We start from the raw sequence: 16,957 nt of genomic DNA, 5'->3' as shown, positions 1-16,957 counted from the left end.
ATTGAGGATCACTATCAGTTACGTAACAGGCTCTCCACACACACGCGTGCACACAACAAAGTAATTAGCTTTCTGTTAATTAGGTAATTAAGCATCTGAATAGGAGCTCCTCTTGATTTCCAAAGGGGGAAGGATGGCTTTCAGTCGGTGTTTTTCCCCTGCTGCTGGGGGCGAAACATTCAGACTGTAATGAAAGGGGGATGCTGCACATAATGACCAATAAAGCACGTGAGTGAAAGGAGGACAGACTTAAAGGACAGGACACTTTGATTCTGCAGTTGTACGTGTTGGTGTGGAATACCTTTTTTTTTATTTGTCAAATAAACCACAAAACATCAATAAAGCAATATCCAGAAAACCATGAAATTAAAAAATTGCAGTTATTATTATATAGGAAACATTATTGTATAGCAACAGAAACATGTTTTTAAAGTTAATTACTTTTCAATAAATCATCTCGAAATGTTAATATCATTATAAATAACCTTTCAATGAGAACATGAACATATACTCAGTACAGTATGTTATGTATATTGGCTGAATTGAAGTGGAAAAGTTGTGCAGTTACAAAAGTAAATACCAATACAGGTCACAAACTTATTTCGTTTTTCTATTTGCACATTTATTATGTGGGTGATAAATTATGACAATATCTCGATGTTAAGTATTGTTCTGGTTTGACAGCATCATGATAGTATAACTGTCTTTATAAAACACATTCGCAAGAATCAAGTGTCCTTGCAAATGAAGCTTAACTTGTGACGTAGGATTTGCGTTTGAAATGCCGCACAAAGGTCAGGTGTCAGAGTAGATCACAGAGCAGCAGGAGCGTTTCTCGAAAGATCAAGAGGATTTTCTGGCGCGGGGATCGGCTGCTCTTTCCCCTTCAGACATTACAGAAATGTTTCTGAACGGCCGGCCTGTGGACGCGTATGATGTCTGACCGCGGATTTGGTTCCATGATAAGTGTGCTTCTGGTTTCTTAACCATTAAAGGGTCTGATAAAGTGCAGCTCGGTGTGCGCACGGTGAGCTCAGAGAGGAGGTGGGTGCCTTTTATAATCACAGGGGAGAGAGACACTTTAATGTCTCCTCACTGAAGACATTCACATTGCATATTTCTGACATTCTTGTAACATGTTTAACCCTCCTATTGTCTTCGCCCCCCCCCCCCCCCCTTACTTTGGTGAGGTCCTGTTTTAACTGCTATTACATTAACACAAAAACCATTAATCATCACCACATTTTATTTTATTAGACTACTGGTGTACATGAAAAACTGCAGTAAATATACAAATAATAGACACTGAACATGTATTGCGTGAGCCAGGTGTGATCCATGTGGGGGGAGGGGCACATAAGAGCGGGAAATGTGTCAAATTGTTCTGTGTGTGTGTTTGTGAGTGCCATGTGTGATTCACATGGGGGGGATTGGGCACATAAGGGGGGGGACACATTTAGTGTGTGTGTGTGTGTGTGTGTGTGTGTGTGTGTGTGTGTGTGTGTGTGTGTGTGTGTGTGTGTGTGTGTGTGTGTGTGTGTGTGTGTGTGTGTGTGTGTGTGTGTGTGTGTGTGTGTGTGTGTGTGTGTGTGTGTGTGTGTGTGTGTGTGTGTGTGTGTGTGTGTGTGTGTGTGTGTGTTTTTTCTCGACGGTCAAATGTCCGGGCAGATTTTATTTTACCGGACAAATTTGAAACTTACCGGTCATATTTCAATGATAATAATAATAGTTGTGTAGTTTCCGTAAACACCGGGAACACCATGGTGGTACAAAGTTCACTAAATCATCCAAAATGCAATGAAAGAGGTGATCAGCATTGTATATGTTCAAATGTCTCCTGTGAAGGATAACATGAAGCCTGAATGCAATCGAATGTAAAACTAAAACCTTATGATTGACGAAAGTTGTAAATCGGTCAGATTTGACCCGAAGACAACAGGAGGGTTAATGGTCAACATATTGTATTGGTGCTGTGGCTTTATTTAGAGATTCTACTTTTCTACTAAATAACTGTTGGGTTTTTTATTATTTGCTTTGAATCAACCCCTAAAATGGTACATATATTATTCTATATTCATATGTATCTCCCTCATAGATGTGAATATAATGATGAATGCAATAAACTGTGCTCCACTGTCGGACATAACATTTAAATAAATATTATGTAATATATGTTATCCTTATATTTATCAGTATTCAATATGTTATAGTTAAAAAAGAACCTTTTGGCACTCATCGATGGCACGGTCTAGAAATATAGTGGACCAATCATAAGAAATTAACACACTGAAACTGATTTAATATTTAAATATTAAACATTAATGTGACTCATCAGGCTTTATCTCAAAATGTAAAGTGGCCCTATTGTACTACATTTCAGACGAACACTACAGGAAAGGGAAAACCCAAATAAGCTTAATAGTTAAGTCCTTTAAAGACCTTAAAGTAAAAATTAAATCAGTTTCAGTCAAAATGTGTTTTTTTATTGTAGCCTACCATGTGATTAGTTTCTTAACTATTAAAGGTGGGGTAGGTAAGTTTGAGAAACCGGCTCGAGATCGCTAGAATTTGAAAATACACAACCGGAGAAAATCTGCCACTTCCTCACAGAGCCCCTCCTCCAACACACACAAACGCGCACATGACCAATGAGGGCACGAGATAAGTTTGTGCCCCGATGGAAGGCTGACAGGCAGGTAGGCCATCCAATCGATTGGTTGTACTTTTCACAGTATCACGGCTTCTACAGATGACATTTTTGTATGGATTTGTTGTCAAAGCACTTCAGATATTCATTGCTATCGGGATGTTAAGAGCATTCCATGGAATATAACAAAAAGTGTAGCTCGAGCCGGTTTCTGAAACTTACCTACCCCACCTTTAAAGGGTCATAATAGTTAAGTCCTTTAAAGACCTTAAAGTAAAAATGTTAAATATTTCCGTCCTCTTTTTTGTGGCACTTGTGCAATAAGCGGTGATTTAAGGCTCTTACTGTATATGACATTAACTCACGTCCACATGTTGTTAGTACTTTAAAAGAAGAAACAGGCATACTATGAATCGTGTTTTTCATTTCAATTTTATTTACTTTGCTCATGTCACTGCAAAAATCATGTTTACAAAGGAAATACTGTCCCAGTAACTAACGCATCGACCAGTCGTCTACAGTTGGACTACACAGTAAGAGTGGTGAGACACAATGACAGCAGAAGCATTCAGTTCACTGCCGCATGCCCTGCACTAGCAGAAGAGTTAGTGAAGGGAACGGATACCTGCACCAGGAGAAGAGTTAGTGAAGGGGACGGATAGGAAAAGAAGTTTGATGCTCCTTAACATGAACACGATCAAATACATGAGGTCAGTGTTTCTTCTGGTTCTTTGAAGCAGCAGTTGACTCAATGACTATTGAAACGTGCCATATTTTAGATTTAACATAACGCTAAATATGAGGATACTTCATGTTACTTGAACAACAATGCTGCATTTCTCTCCGCACGTACAGACAAGCGTCACTATTTGAGCTTAAAAAACGTGCAGTATCTCTTTCGGCTAAACACACCGTGACCCCGTTCAGGAGACAGCGCAGGGTCTACTTTTCAACACGTGTATTGAAAGAAATGTCAAACGTGGCGTGGCTGAGGACATTCAAAGAGGCACCTTTCAGAATGGGTTTTGCTCTTTAGCTAAATCTGAGTTTCCTCAGGGGCGATATCAGATGTGTTCTGATCCTCTGTGAAGGCTTAGTAACTGAGGGACACTGGGATTGGAATAGGTAGTCATGTGCAATACTTCCAAGAGTTACCCTGGTTTTAAACGTGATGTATGAAAGTTTCAAACAATCAAATGGGGACGAACTCGACGAAACACCATTAAGATACAAATGACTTACATTTGTAAAAAGTGCTGCGGCACCGGCTAAGTTGACTTAACTAAATGTGATATGAACTGAGATAAAACTCATTATGTAGAGCCATGCTCATCTGGTAAAAATATACTTTAAAATATTGTAAAAAGACTAAGTATGTATCTCCTACTTCCATAGTGGTGCAGCGATGGTGTATGCTAGCACTGAAGTTAGCATCAGAAGGGCGCACTCGTCTAAAAGCAACGGGATTTCTCGTAAAATGGCAAATAATACGCTTTTTTCCGCCAAACATGATTACGATACGGACATGTTATTTTCAGCAGCATAATCTCCACATATTGAAATAACATTAATTAATTTTAAAGCGTAAATGCAATCAGCAGAAATAAAAAGCTAACGTTAGCCTAGCCACAGACATAAGGATCACATGGCGGCGCATCACCACCGCTAAGCTAAAGGTGGCTAAAAGTGTATTTAGAGACGAAGGGCACTGGACGTGGTAAACTGCTGACCCATGTCCTGGTTTGAGGCCTCATTCCTGCACCACTCTTCACCGGGGATGAGCCGTGAGGTCTATATGCCGTGCAGGAGGAAATCAGAATGAACTAAAGTTATTACGCTGGATAAACAGTCTCTAACGAGTTCAGATGTTAGGACCCACATCAACATGAAACAAGGCATCAGTCATTGAAAGCTATAAAAATATATCGATAACTATTTCCATGTTGAATGCAAAATGATACCCTTGATTAGGTTGTGGACAGCGCCTAAGGCAGGTACAGAGTTCAGGTGAAAATAAAAAAAGTGCGTTACATTCGTTCAATGCCTTGATCGTCCTCCTTCAAAGGCATGATGGTCCATGTGAGCTGAAAGTCAAAGGGATTCACGGTGAGTATGAACATGTATTTCAACATGCGGGAGACTTTGTTTAAAGCAGGGGTGCGGAACCTTTGTCCTCTCAAGGGCCATTTCAATGTTTACAAAGGGGCCGTGCAAATTATCGAACTCGACCTCTGCTTAAAAAAACTAAAATCACAGCCCATTCATTTCGCCTTTCTTTCATGCTGTGCAAAGAAAAAGCAACCTCTTAATCCAGATATCTTTCTGTTTTATTTTCAATGTTATGCTTTGGAGAGAGAGTGTAAAAGGACAAACTGCAGGCACTCATAGTACCTTATGAACCCTAATGAAAGCGTAACTGCGACAAACTGATGAACACTGGGTACTTCGGTGCACTGAGTGAACAGAAAACAGCAAAACATCACAGACGAATCTGACATCAAGTCTTTAAAGGAAGACCATCTTTTTAAAGTAATATTAAGTTAGCCCTGAGAAAATTATAATTCTGGTGATCCAAGTGTAATCTGAATTGTTTTCTGTGTTTACAGTACGACTAAGAAGGGGTGAACTAAAAAGCTTTACCAGGATAATCTCTCTTCTTCCTTCAGCTACTTTTTTCAGGTGATTTCCTTTTTGTCAAACACTTCTAAGTTTTAAATACTCCATACAGTCTAAATATAAAATACATTGCATATTGTGTGTTTGCAAAAATCAAATGTATAGTAACATGTACGTTTCTGAAAACGATTAAGAATATTGGGTCCTCTTGTGGTCAAAGAGAGAATTACACCAAACGCTTTTCGTCCCACCTGTTTTACTGTTGAACATAAAAACAGTGAAGGAGCTTTAAGATAATCTCGAGTTGTTTTTTTCTCATCAAAAAATAAGGAACTTTGGGATTTTAGCCTTTGCAGACCATTTACATGCACTATATAGCACCCCAAAAAGCATAGTAGGGATTGCCTGTATATATTATATGAATTATTATATAAATTATTCAAGGTTAAAGTATACATTGATATTGTATGTTAACATATATTAAGATGTAAAAAAAAAAAAGGCAGAAGGTCGGATTAAATAAGTGTAAACTCCTTCCGACCCCTTTTCGGACGTGTAATTATCTAAAGTGTTGTTGTTTATTGTTATCAGACAATGATACTACAGATTATTCAATTATTAATTAAATATTTCGTTTTGTTATTGCATTCATTTGTATAGTGCTGTATCATGTCTGTATCATCTTTTGTATTTTCTTTGGTTTTTCACGCTCGGAAATAAATAAATAAACTAAAGCAGGGGTGTCAAACTCAAGGCCCGGGGGCCACATTCGGCCCGCGACTTCATTTTATGTGGCCCCACAAGAGCTTGCAAAGAATATAATATGTTTATTATACGGTTACATGCTACAGAAGCATGTTGCCCATAAACTACATGTCCCACAATGCATCTCAAATATGACTTTTTTCTCAGAATTTGCCTTTTTTTCTTCAAAAATATGCATTTTTTCATAGAATTCCTTTTTCTCAGAATTAGATTTTTATTTCAAAATGTCACTTCTATTTCTTTTTTCTCCAGAATTTGGCTTTTCTTTTTAAATCATTGTGGGACATTCTCACTGAAGAGACTTGCAATTATTTGCCCTAGACTTCTGCTTTCAGACGTAGTTAATTATGAAGTTATTCCCCTATCCGATGATAATCCAATGCAGAGGCAATGATGTAATATAATACATTATTTTATATATATGATATATGTATTTTTATATAGTCTTAAAGTTACAACCGGCCCTTTGAGTGCAACCATAATGCTAATGTGGCCCGTGATGAAATTGAGTTTGACACCCCTGAACTAAACTAAACTTCTTTAAAGACAGGAGAGGGTAACCAGACTTTCTTTTCCACTTGCCTCTCAGCACATTCATAGTTTAAAAGACTAGTATTATGGTCTTAAATAACATGCTCTGCTTGTGTACCAGTTGATTCTAATAACTGTACCGCTCATTATACATTTGGGATTAGGTATTTGACATGTAGCGACAGGACGATGTGCATATGCTATGTGGAGCAGGTATGAACGCATACATCAATACATTCCTGTTAGCCTACAGCCATGTTCGCTCCTTAAATCATCCTCTGGCGGGCTCTAATAAGAATCTCCTGCAAACGTGCATAATTCATTCCAGAGCACCGTTAAAAAAATGTTCTGCAGTCCGACTCGACTGATGTTCGTTTCTGACAAGAGCCATTTTAAAGTGTCAAGCTCCGTTGCTAAATCTAAACGCTGCGTTACATGCAAGAGGGAAAAGGGGAATACTTACGCTTATAAAAAACAGCTTTAAAAGGAATGTACGGGAGGAGCTCATAGACTTTCCCCAAGATATTTGCTTCGTCAGCAAGAGATGCGTCGCTATTCCAGATCTGTACAATATCTTCCCGGTCCCGAACGCTAACACTGACGCCGACGACCTCGTCGTCTGGGGGATAGAAACAGATGCATACTCATCAAAGCCATCGCTGGGGGGAAGCACTCGTGTTTTCATTCTGACGAAGGGGCTCACCTGAGGCACAGTAATCTGCAAACTGCTCCCCGATGGTAGCCAGTAGCAACTCCTTCCAAACCGCAGACTGGAGCAAGACAGGAAGCAGAATGTTTATTCAGAATGCAGCCATTGATATGATGTGATGACGAACAAAGACACCTACTGTGCTCTCCTTCGGCACTTTCATCTTCCACACTCCTCCCTTGGCGTTGCTCTCTTCTTCCCTGTTGGCATCAACAACAGAAACACTACATTAATACATGTTTCACTTTATTCTAAAGTTATTTCATTTCAAGAAGGGCAGAAGCAGAAACATCCCGTTTAATGTAACTTGAAGCTCTAATATTGACTATTTAACATGTCTAACTGTCTGACGATCAAAAAGAACGAGATTAATAATCAGACTAATACACATGTAATGATTACAAAATATAACAATGTAATCCTTAATGTCATACTTCAAATATACTTCAAATCCCTTTATATTTCAGTGGGTGTTGTGTTTATATTTTTCATTATATGTTTAAATCCAGAGGTGGGAGAAGTACTCGGAGCTTGTACTTGAGTAAAAGTAGAAGTACTCAGAGCTTGTACTTGAGTAAAAGTAGAAGTACTCAGAGCTTGTACTTGAGTAAAAGTACTCAGAGCTTGTACTTGGGTAAAAGTAGAAGTACTCAGATCTTGTACTTGAGTAAAAGTAGAAGCACTCAGATCTTGTACTTGAGTAAAAGTAGAAGTACTCAGATCTTGTACTTGGGTAAAAGTAGAAGTACTCAGAACTTGTACTTGAATAAAAGTAGAAGTACTCAGATCTTGTACTTGGGTAAAAGTAAAAGTACTCAGAGCTTGTACTTGAGTAAAAGTAGAAGTACTCAGAGATTGTACTTGGGTAAAAGTAGAAGTACTCAGATCTTGTGCTTGAGTAAAAGTAGAAGTACTCAGATATTGTACTTGAGTAAAAGTAGAAGTACTCAGAGTTTGTGCTTGAGTAAAAGTAGAAGTACTCAGATATTGTACTTAAGTACAAGTACTCAGAGCTTGTACTTGGGTAAAAGTAGAAGTACTCAGATCTTGTACTTTGGTAAAAGTAGAAGTACTCAGAGCTTGTACTTGAGTAAAAGTAGAAGTACTCCGAGTTTGTACTTGAGTAAAAGTAGAAGTACTCAGATCTTGTACTTGGGTAAAAGTAGAAGTACTCAGATCTTGTACTTGGGTAAAAGTAGAAGTACTCAGATCTTGTACTTGAGTACAAGTACTCAGAGCTTGTACTTTGGTAAAAGTAGAAGTACTCAGATCTTGTACTTGAGTAAAAGTAGAAGTACTCAGATCTTGTACTTGAGTAAAAGTAGAAGTACTCAGATCTTGTACTTGAGTAAAAGTAGAAGTACTCAGAGCTTGTACTTTGGTAAAAGTATAAGTACTCCGAGCTTGTACTTGAGTAAAAGAAGAAGTACTCAGATCTTGTGCTTGAGTAAAAGTAGAAGTAGGCCTACTCAGATCTTGTACTTGGGTAAAAGTAGAAGTACTCAGGTCTTGTACTTGAGTAAAAGTAGAAGTACTCAGATCTTGTACTTGAGTAAAAGTAGAAGTACTCAGATCTTGTACTTGAGTAAAAGTAGAAGTACTCAGATCTTGTACTTGAGTAAAAGTAGAAGTACTCAGAGCTTGTACTTGAGTAAAAGTATAAGTACTCCGAGCTTGTACTTGAGTAAAAGAAGAAGTACTCAGATCTTGTGCTTGAGTAAAAGTAGAAGTAGGCCTACTCAGATCTTGTACTTGGGTAAAAGTAGAAGTACTCAGGTCTTGTACTTGAGTAAAAGTAGAAGTACTCAGATCTTGTACTTGAGTAAAAGTAGAAGTACTCAGATCTTGTACTTGAGTAAAAGTAGAAGTACTCAGATCTTGTACTTGGGTAAAAGTAGAAGTACTTAGAACTTGTACTTGAGTAAAAGTAGAAGTACTCAGATCTTGTACTTGAGTAAAAGTAGAAGTACTCAGATCTTGTACTTGAGTAAAAGTAGAAGTACTCAGATCTTGTACTTGAGTAAATAGAAGTTCTCAAATATTGTACTTGGCTAAAAGTAGAAGTACTCAGATCTTGTACTTGAGTAAACGTACCAGAGTGTAGGAATACTCAGTTACAGTAAAAGTCCTGCATTAAAAATGTTACTCAAGTAAAAGTAGAAAAGTATTATCATCAAAATATAGTTAAAGACAGTAAAAGTAGTCGTTGTGCAGATTGGTCCATTTCAGAATAATATATATGATATGTTTCATGATTGATCTTTAAAGTGTTCTCAAAGCTGGTGAAGGTGCAGCTAGTCTGAATGGCTTTGTAGACTGCAGGGTAGCTGGTGGATTTACTCCAGGTGGAACTGAAGTTGATTATATTTCACATCATTAATCCAAATCTGTAAAATAACTGAATGTATTAAATACATGTAGTGGATTAAAAGTACACCATTTACCTCAAAATTGTAGTGGAGTAAAATGACAAAGTAGCATAACATTGTACTTAAGGACAGGTCTTGAGTAAAGGTACTTTGTTACTTTCCACCACTGTGTGTAACTGAAGGGAAAGGATGACATGACGCGAGCGCCTGAGCGTGGACTCTGCCCTGTGCCCCTGCTGCTGTTAGGGAATAGACTCTAATATTGACAGTGATAACAGACGCACCACAGAGGCCTCCGCTCTCCACGCATTAAGTGATAGCTGCACCTCAGAGGCAGCGCCGTGGCTGGAGGGATGTTGTTGTACACGCTCCAGAACAACTGCAGGGAGAAAAACATGAGAGAAGAGATCTGTTTTCCTTTCTTAAAGCTCACAGATAAGTTGTTGGTGTAACAGTAGAGCAGGGTGTCCAAACCTTTTTCACTGAGGGCCACATACAGAAACATATACGAAGGGCTGGGCCGCTCACTGGAGGTGAGGAATATTGCCTCATAAGTTCAGGTATAAGTTAGCAAAATCCATCAAATGTGGGTAAAATATTCTTAATGCTTTAAGAAAAGGCTCACAGAGGGTTTTATTGTGTTAGCAGCTTATTCGTTAAAACAGAAGCCTCAGATATCTATGATAAGTGGAAATATGAAGGGTATTTTTCAAGCTTGTAAATAAGTTATTGGGCTTTTTTCTTTTCAACTTAAAAATGTGTTAGAAAATGTTTTCAACTTTAAAAAAACTGCGCTTACTAACACATGAATACTGTGTAATATATTTGTACGTATATATTTACAAAGTACAATATAATACAAGCACAAGTTTAATTTGTGGAGCATTATACTTTCTGAATTGGCTGAGGGCCGATTCAAAATGGCCGTAGTTTGGACACCCCTGCGGTAGAGGAATACTATGTACAGGTGTCAGGACGAGCCAATCCAGGATCGCCCCCATGCTAAGAGGCTAAGCATCTCACAAGATGTGCTTTCTTTCACACATCAAATCAAACAGGCTTTAGTTGATAGTGTAACTTCCAGGTTTTTGTTATGCTATGCTTCACTATTACCATAACATACTGGACTATCACAGCTTTCAGGAGAAGACCTGTAAGAAGGGTTTGTGTTTTAACTTTCATGTCTCACACACACATTTATATTCATATATACACATATCGTCTTGAGCTACTTGCAGCACTTTGAGAAACCATGGCTACCGTAGGAGGAGTCACAGATGACGGAAGATGTCAAAGAAATGACAGAACTGGAAATCCTTCCTCTGTAATGTTCGGTTCTGCAACATTTTGCCTTTTCCCGTTAAAATATCAACGAAAAAACTGTTGAAAGAAAAAGTGAAGATAGGGTTTTTCGGCTTTTTGCAGGTGGGGAAACTAGATATGTTGTTCTTTGTTGTAAATGGACTGTATTTTATATAGTGCTTTTCCACTCAAAGTGCTTTTACATATACAAGTCAGCATTCACACACATTCACACAGAGGCTAAAGCTGCCATACAAGGTGTCAGCTGCTCAGAGAGACTAACAGTCACACACTGCTGGCCAAGAAATCTGAAATATTTGTGGTTCCTTGTTCCTTTCCCAAGGACACTTGGACGTGTTGACAACAGGGTAAAGGGATTGAACCAGGAGACTGGAGGAAACTGAATGTGTTATTGTAGAGAACCCTTCTGCCATCTAGTGGCGCTGCCGTTTGTTTCAATGTGTAACAATTCGGGCCAAATCTGAAATTGGATATTGTTATTACATTAGATTCATATATTTGACCCCATGGCATTGTGGGATACATTCCCAAATAAACAAGGTTGTTATGTTAAACCTGAAGAATATATAGTAAGTCAACTGGTACCAATACTTTTTTGTTTAGTGGAGAAATGAATGCTAAAACCCACACAATTATTATTATTATTTAGTCCCTGGTTTCTTTTTTTGGACTGCTTGCTTAGAGCTGCTATATTTAGTTTTACAACACTGCACATGCTGAACGTCCCAATACAAAATAAATAAAGCACCGACTTCCCCTCAACAACATACAAGCCATCAAAGCACCACAACAAAAGGTAGTATGAGAAGAGCCACAAATCAAAGGCATCTGAATTGACAGATGATGATATGTCAAACAGGATTTACAACCTAAAAATAGTTCGGGGGGGGGATTTCAATTAGAAAGCTGATATATTGGTATGTTTTATGACGTCAATAAACCTTTCACTACGTGTTCAAGTTTCAAGATGAGAAATGTTGTCGTTTCTCCTAACACTTAAAGTGCGAGTGGACCGTACTTCCCGTCCATCAATGAAGCTTTCTCCTCAAGCTAATGTGATAGCCGAGTCGTGGTGCACAACCTCTTTCCTCGGAGGATGACTCGGCTCTTTTCACTGCGGGCCAGGTCTCACCTGAACGGTTTGCACGGTGTAGATCTTCTTCAGATTGGATTCACACTGAGCAGCCGTCGCCCCCGGTAATGACCTGAGAGAACAAGTGGAAACTGTTTGAGACCATGGTGAGGATTCACTGATGTATCAAGGAAAAAGGAACCAGCTGATAACACAAAAAGCAGGCTCAGGGTTCATGTTTACTTTTTGCCTTATGTGTGTTTGTCAGATGATTGTATCTATGCGTGTCAACTTTAAAACAGAGAGTTCAGTTTAGTTTTAGTGATCATCTCCATGGAGTATCTTCACATGCCTCTATAGCAGTGCTTCTCAAAGTGTGGTCTGGTGGTCCGTGACCGCCCCCTAGTGGTCCGTGAGTATATTGGTACAATTTCACATTTGAAATAAATTAATCTAAACAAAAATATAAACGCAACACTTTTGTTTTTGCTCTGATTTTTCATGAGATGAACTCAAAGATCTAAAACATTTTCTATAAACACAAAATAACCATTTCTCTCAAATATTGTTCAAAAATCTGAAAAGATCTGTGATAGTGAGCACTTCTCCTTTGTCCACACAGCAGCTTTTCAAAAATCTTGAAAATCTTGCAGCTGGGCGTGTCTGACAGCTTGGGGATTTTTTGCGAGCAATGCGACCAACAACCAATCACATGAATCTCCCGCCCCCGACATACAAAGCAAAAAACCCCGGGGATTTTATGCGAGCAATATATAAATATATTAGTGCTGTCAAAATTATCGCGTTAACGGCGGCAATTAATTTTTTGAATTAATTGCGTTAAAATATTTAACGCATTTAACGCATGTGCAGAATGGCCCGCCCCATACGTGCCACCAGTGGCAGCGCCAGGGTATGGCTGGGGTAGGCTACACCCATACCAAGAAATGGCTTAGCCCCACCATGAAAAATGATGTTAAAGTAAGCAAAATAAAGTCTGCCAACTCGCGGAGTAAATTGCACAGACAGCAGTTAGTCAGATTGATTTCAGTCGCCACGGTTTTGAAAACTTTTGTCACGTAGTGATCGTCTTCTCAATAGAACATCTTTGATAACGGCGTGGTGTTGTTGCAGGAAGTCCCGACGGAGAATACTCTTGCTGTAGTTCAGGGCAGAGCCATATCATAGTAATAATATGGCTCTGGTACAGGGGTGCACATAACTGGTACGCAGGGTATGTGCGTAATCTGAAATGCGTACCGTCACTTGTGTCACAAAGCGCATTTGCGTACCGACGTACTTGTGAAGCTTTTCCAGAAGGCGGTTCGATCACCGGACGACAGAGTCGGTCTCCGTGTGCACAGACAGGCTGCTGTTAACGTCGGTCTGTACAACGGAACTGTGCCAAAACTACGCCAACCGGCTGCGGAGGGAGACTCCCCCCTTCACTGGAGAACTGCGCTAAAACAGCTGATCACAACGTTCACACTCTGTGGTCACGAAGTACTCCACTAGCGCCCCCCCCCCCCCCCTGTCGACTTTCCTGAAGTACTCCCCCGTTGATAGAAATCAACACAAGACCCCACGGTTTGATGATTGATAGGTGTGTGGGTTGTCTTTCATTTTGACACGCAGAAAAATGTTATAATAAACATAGATACTGTATGTTAAATGGATATATCCGCCTTCTTTCATTTATCTTTCCATTCCCAACAATATACATAAAGAAATGGCATATTTTGGACATAGTTCGAATGGTGATTAATCATGATTAATTCATTTATAAACTGTGATTAATCTGATTAAAAATTGTAATCGTTTGACAGCCCTAATATATATATATATATATATATATATATATATAAACTCCCCAAACAGGCGAAAAGCTACCAGTTTCACCCACTGTCTCTGCCTCCTCCCTCCATGCCTGGTTCCTCCGGTTTGTATCCCGTTAATAGTTCTGGTCGTAAAGAACCGGGTAATTTGCTACCGTAATTTCTCGTTTGGAATATGAGGAAATGAACTGCGGTCTGGTTCTCCCTGCTTACACGCGGTTTGATTGGCTAGCACAACTTAATTCATAAATTGTCAAAGTATTGATTTTATGTTTGCAGGAAATCATGATTAACCACCTGTCCACTAAAGTGCACGTCATGCATCACTAGCTATATTTCAACTACAATTCATATTTCATACCGTTGCTGCTACTGTTCTTCTTGAAAATACTTCATTTGCAATATCTGTTTGGGCCGTCAATCAATATACTTATGTTATTATAATGTAATTTTAAGTTTGCACATCTTTATTTATAATTTTTTCCAAATGTACACGTCTTCAGTTCAAACTTTAACGCATACTGTTCACCTGAGTACATTTAAAAAAACTAGATAAAAAGAAACTAAAGTTAAAACCTTGTTTTTCATGCCCCATGGGAAATAAAAACACTTGGTAAACAAATCCTGACGGAGGCTTTCCTAATTCATGCGTGAAAGGGTTCGGCTACACCTAGGAATGTACTTAATTACATAGTAGGCTACATTATTTTAGTTACAGATGTTTTATTTGTATAGTGTTGTGCTTGAGTGTTGATTGTTGGCAGCATGTGTTACGTGTGTTAAAAGACACTTTCCAGTGTGAATGGACAAAAGGTGTTATCCTATTTTAATGGTGTAGTTGTTAAAATAGCAAGAAAATGCTAATTTATATATATTTTGAGAGCCCTAATGCGAGTTCTTTAAAAGTCTTCTTTTTGTTGGACCAATCATTTGAAATCATAGAAATAGAGGTCAGCAGAAACATGTCACGTTTTGGAGGTTGGAACCAGACTGAGTCGACATATTGAATACTGTACGATAAAGTGTTGCTTATGAACTTTGGGATGTTAGCCTTTGCACTCCATTTACATGCACACAAACTAGCACACTACAGGAAAGGGGACACTCCAAAGAGCATAATAGGGCCTCTTTAATACTTCACTCATTTTTGGGTCAACACATTAAATAAACACAAGGAAGATGACATGGTGGGATACAAACTCTGGAAACCTTTGCTCCAAGGCAGAAAGTCAAACAATAAATAATCTCATGATCTCATAGAAGAGAAGGGAAGACAAATAGAGACACTTTGAACTCTTATTGACTCTTATTTTGAGAAGTCTTTGTAATAAGGCTAGTATATAACAGCTTAATTTAGGTGAAGCCTGTATCCTTTCACTGAGCTACTTTTTAGACCATTACCCTGCCAGGCTCCCCTGCTCGGAAACATGGAACAACGGTTACAAAATCATGGCATTTCAATATACTTAAAGTACCAAAAGTAAAAGTACTAATTATGCAGGCTGGCAGACTTCGGAATGATATTGTATGTTTTGATTATAAGTATTGATGCATTCATATGTTTATCAAAATGGTACAGGTGTAACTAATGTCCACTAATTGGGGCTTAATCCAGGTGTATCTAAAGTATTTGTTAAGTGTTGATCATAGTGTTTATCAGTAATCTTTATCAGGGACGTGCACACAGAGTCTAGGTAGTGCTTGAGCACCTGCCCGTTTTGCCCTCTGGACAGCAATGTGCCCTTTTGAAAGTTCGTTTTTTACAGTTTATTTTTACAGTGTACTGTATGTGGCTCATGGTAACATCTATCAATTCTGGATTAAAAGCTTCTAATATATACAACAATCATTCTTTATATGCAAAGAAATTAAATGTATTAAATAAATGTATTGGAGTACACTATTTACCTCTGAATTGCAGTGGGGTATAATTACAAAAAGCAGAACATGTAGATTTGAATTACAAGAACCTCAAAATGTTACTTAAGTACAGTAGCCTACTTGAGTAAATGTACTTAGTTAATTTACACCATGTGGAATCTGGAAAGACTGTATCCTATTACTGACCTACTTTTAGACCATTACCCTGCCAGGCTCCCCTGCTGGGAGACATAGGAGAAACTCTCCTGAATTGAACGATTAATACCAATAGACACCAAGTTAAACACACGTAGGATTCATAACCGTGGATGAAACGGTAACTTTGTAACAGAAGAAGGTCATGGAACAGTCTCGCGCTACATTCGCTCTGCAGGCCTGCGGAAAGCTGTGGCCTTGATTCTTGTTTCTCCTCCATCATTCCTGCTCTTCCCCGGGTTACAAACTCACATGCAACACGGAAGAGGGGCGGTATATTACCTGTCCAGCCAAAACGTCCAAGGTGAGTGCAGAGGCAGAGTCGTCGCGTCGTCTTCTCGGTGTTTCTTTGTGATGTTTTCCAACTCTTTCTCGTCGATGTCAATGTTGTTTTCAGGGGGGACTGTCTGAGGGTCGCTCAGTACGCCTCTGTCCTTCTGTAAGTCTGTCTGCCCCGCTGGAACCGCCATTACAGCCGGTTAAAGGATATATCACTTTATTTAAAAGCTCCTGTGTGAATGTGTTTACTAAAATCACCCGGTTTGGCGTTAGCTGTAGATACCGAGCAGACACCCCACCGCTTTTCCGCCTGCCGACTGGTGACGTCTGTGCGTCACTGGGCAGAAACCACGCAGTTGGTCCAATCCAGAGAGCAGGAACAAATAAAGCGATGTCTCACTCTGTGTGTGTTTCTGGATTCTGACATGAAGCACAACACCTACAACAGAAGAGATGGTAAATATGGGCAAAGCAAATGTATTTATCATGGTATTTATATAGCACATTTCAACACAAGTCAATTCGAAGTGCTTTACCAAAAAAATCAAATAAACATTAAAAGCATTTCGATATAGTGTCACAGAAAGACAATTACTTTTAAATACATTTTAAAACCAGTCATTACAAGGCAGAGAAAATTAAATGAAAATAAAGCAAGCTAAAATAGAACAAGTCAGGTATAAAATACAAGAATGAAAGCAACATTGCAGTGTAAGAAATACACATTTATTTGAT

General features: G+C 38.8%; 1 protein-coding gene across 2 annotated transcripts; it reads right to left on the bottom strand.

Annotated features, from left to right (window-relative positions):
- Positions 1 to 3,060: 3,060 nt before the first annotated feature.
- On the bottom strand, positions 3,061 to 16,613 carry LOC117446315 (eukaryotic translation initiation factor 4E type 3-like). Of its 2 annotated transcripts, XM_034082474.2 has the most exons (8): positions 16,226 to 16,613; positions 12,093 to 12,165; positions 9,922 to 10,016; positions 7,408 to 7,468; positions 7,263 to 7,329; positions 7,023 to 7,178; positions 4,679 to 4,731; positions 3,061 to 4,438 (listed from the first exon to the last, which is right to left on the bottom strand). In XM_034082474.2, the coding sequence occupies exons 1-7, from the start codon at positions 16,411 to 16,413 to the stop codon at positions 4,685 to 4,687; spliced, it is 687 nt and encodes a 228-aa protein (XP_033938365.1). In that variant the 5' UTR covers positions 16,414 to 16,613; the 3' UTR covers positions 3,061 to 4,438; positions 4,679 to 4,684. The 2 variants fall into 2 exon arrangements, with proteins under 2 accessions (XP_033938365.1, XP_033938364.1); XM_034082473.2 differs by having other exon boundaries at positions 3,061 to 4,731; positions 16,226 to 16,607.
- Positions 16,614 to 16,957: the final 344 nt, after the last annotated feature.

This window comes from Pseudochaenichthys georgianus, chromosome 5 (genome assembly GCF_902827115.2).
Source record: "Pseudochaenichthys georgianus chromosome 5, fPseGeo1.2, whole genome shotgun sequence".
NCBI lineage: Eukaryota > Metazoa > Chordata > Actinopteri > Perciformes > Channichthyidae > Pseudochaenichthys > Pseudochaenichthys georgianus.
Note: the sequence above shows the minus strand (reverse complement) of the source record. Positions and strands in the feature narration are given on the sequence as shown.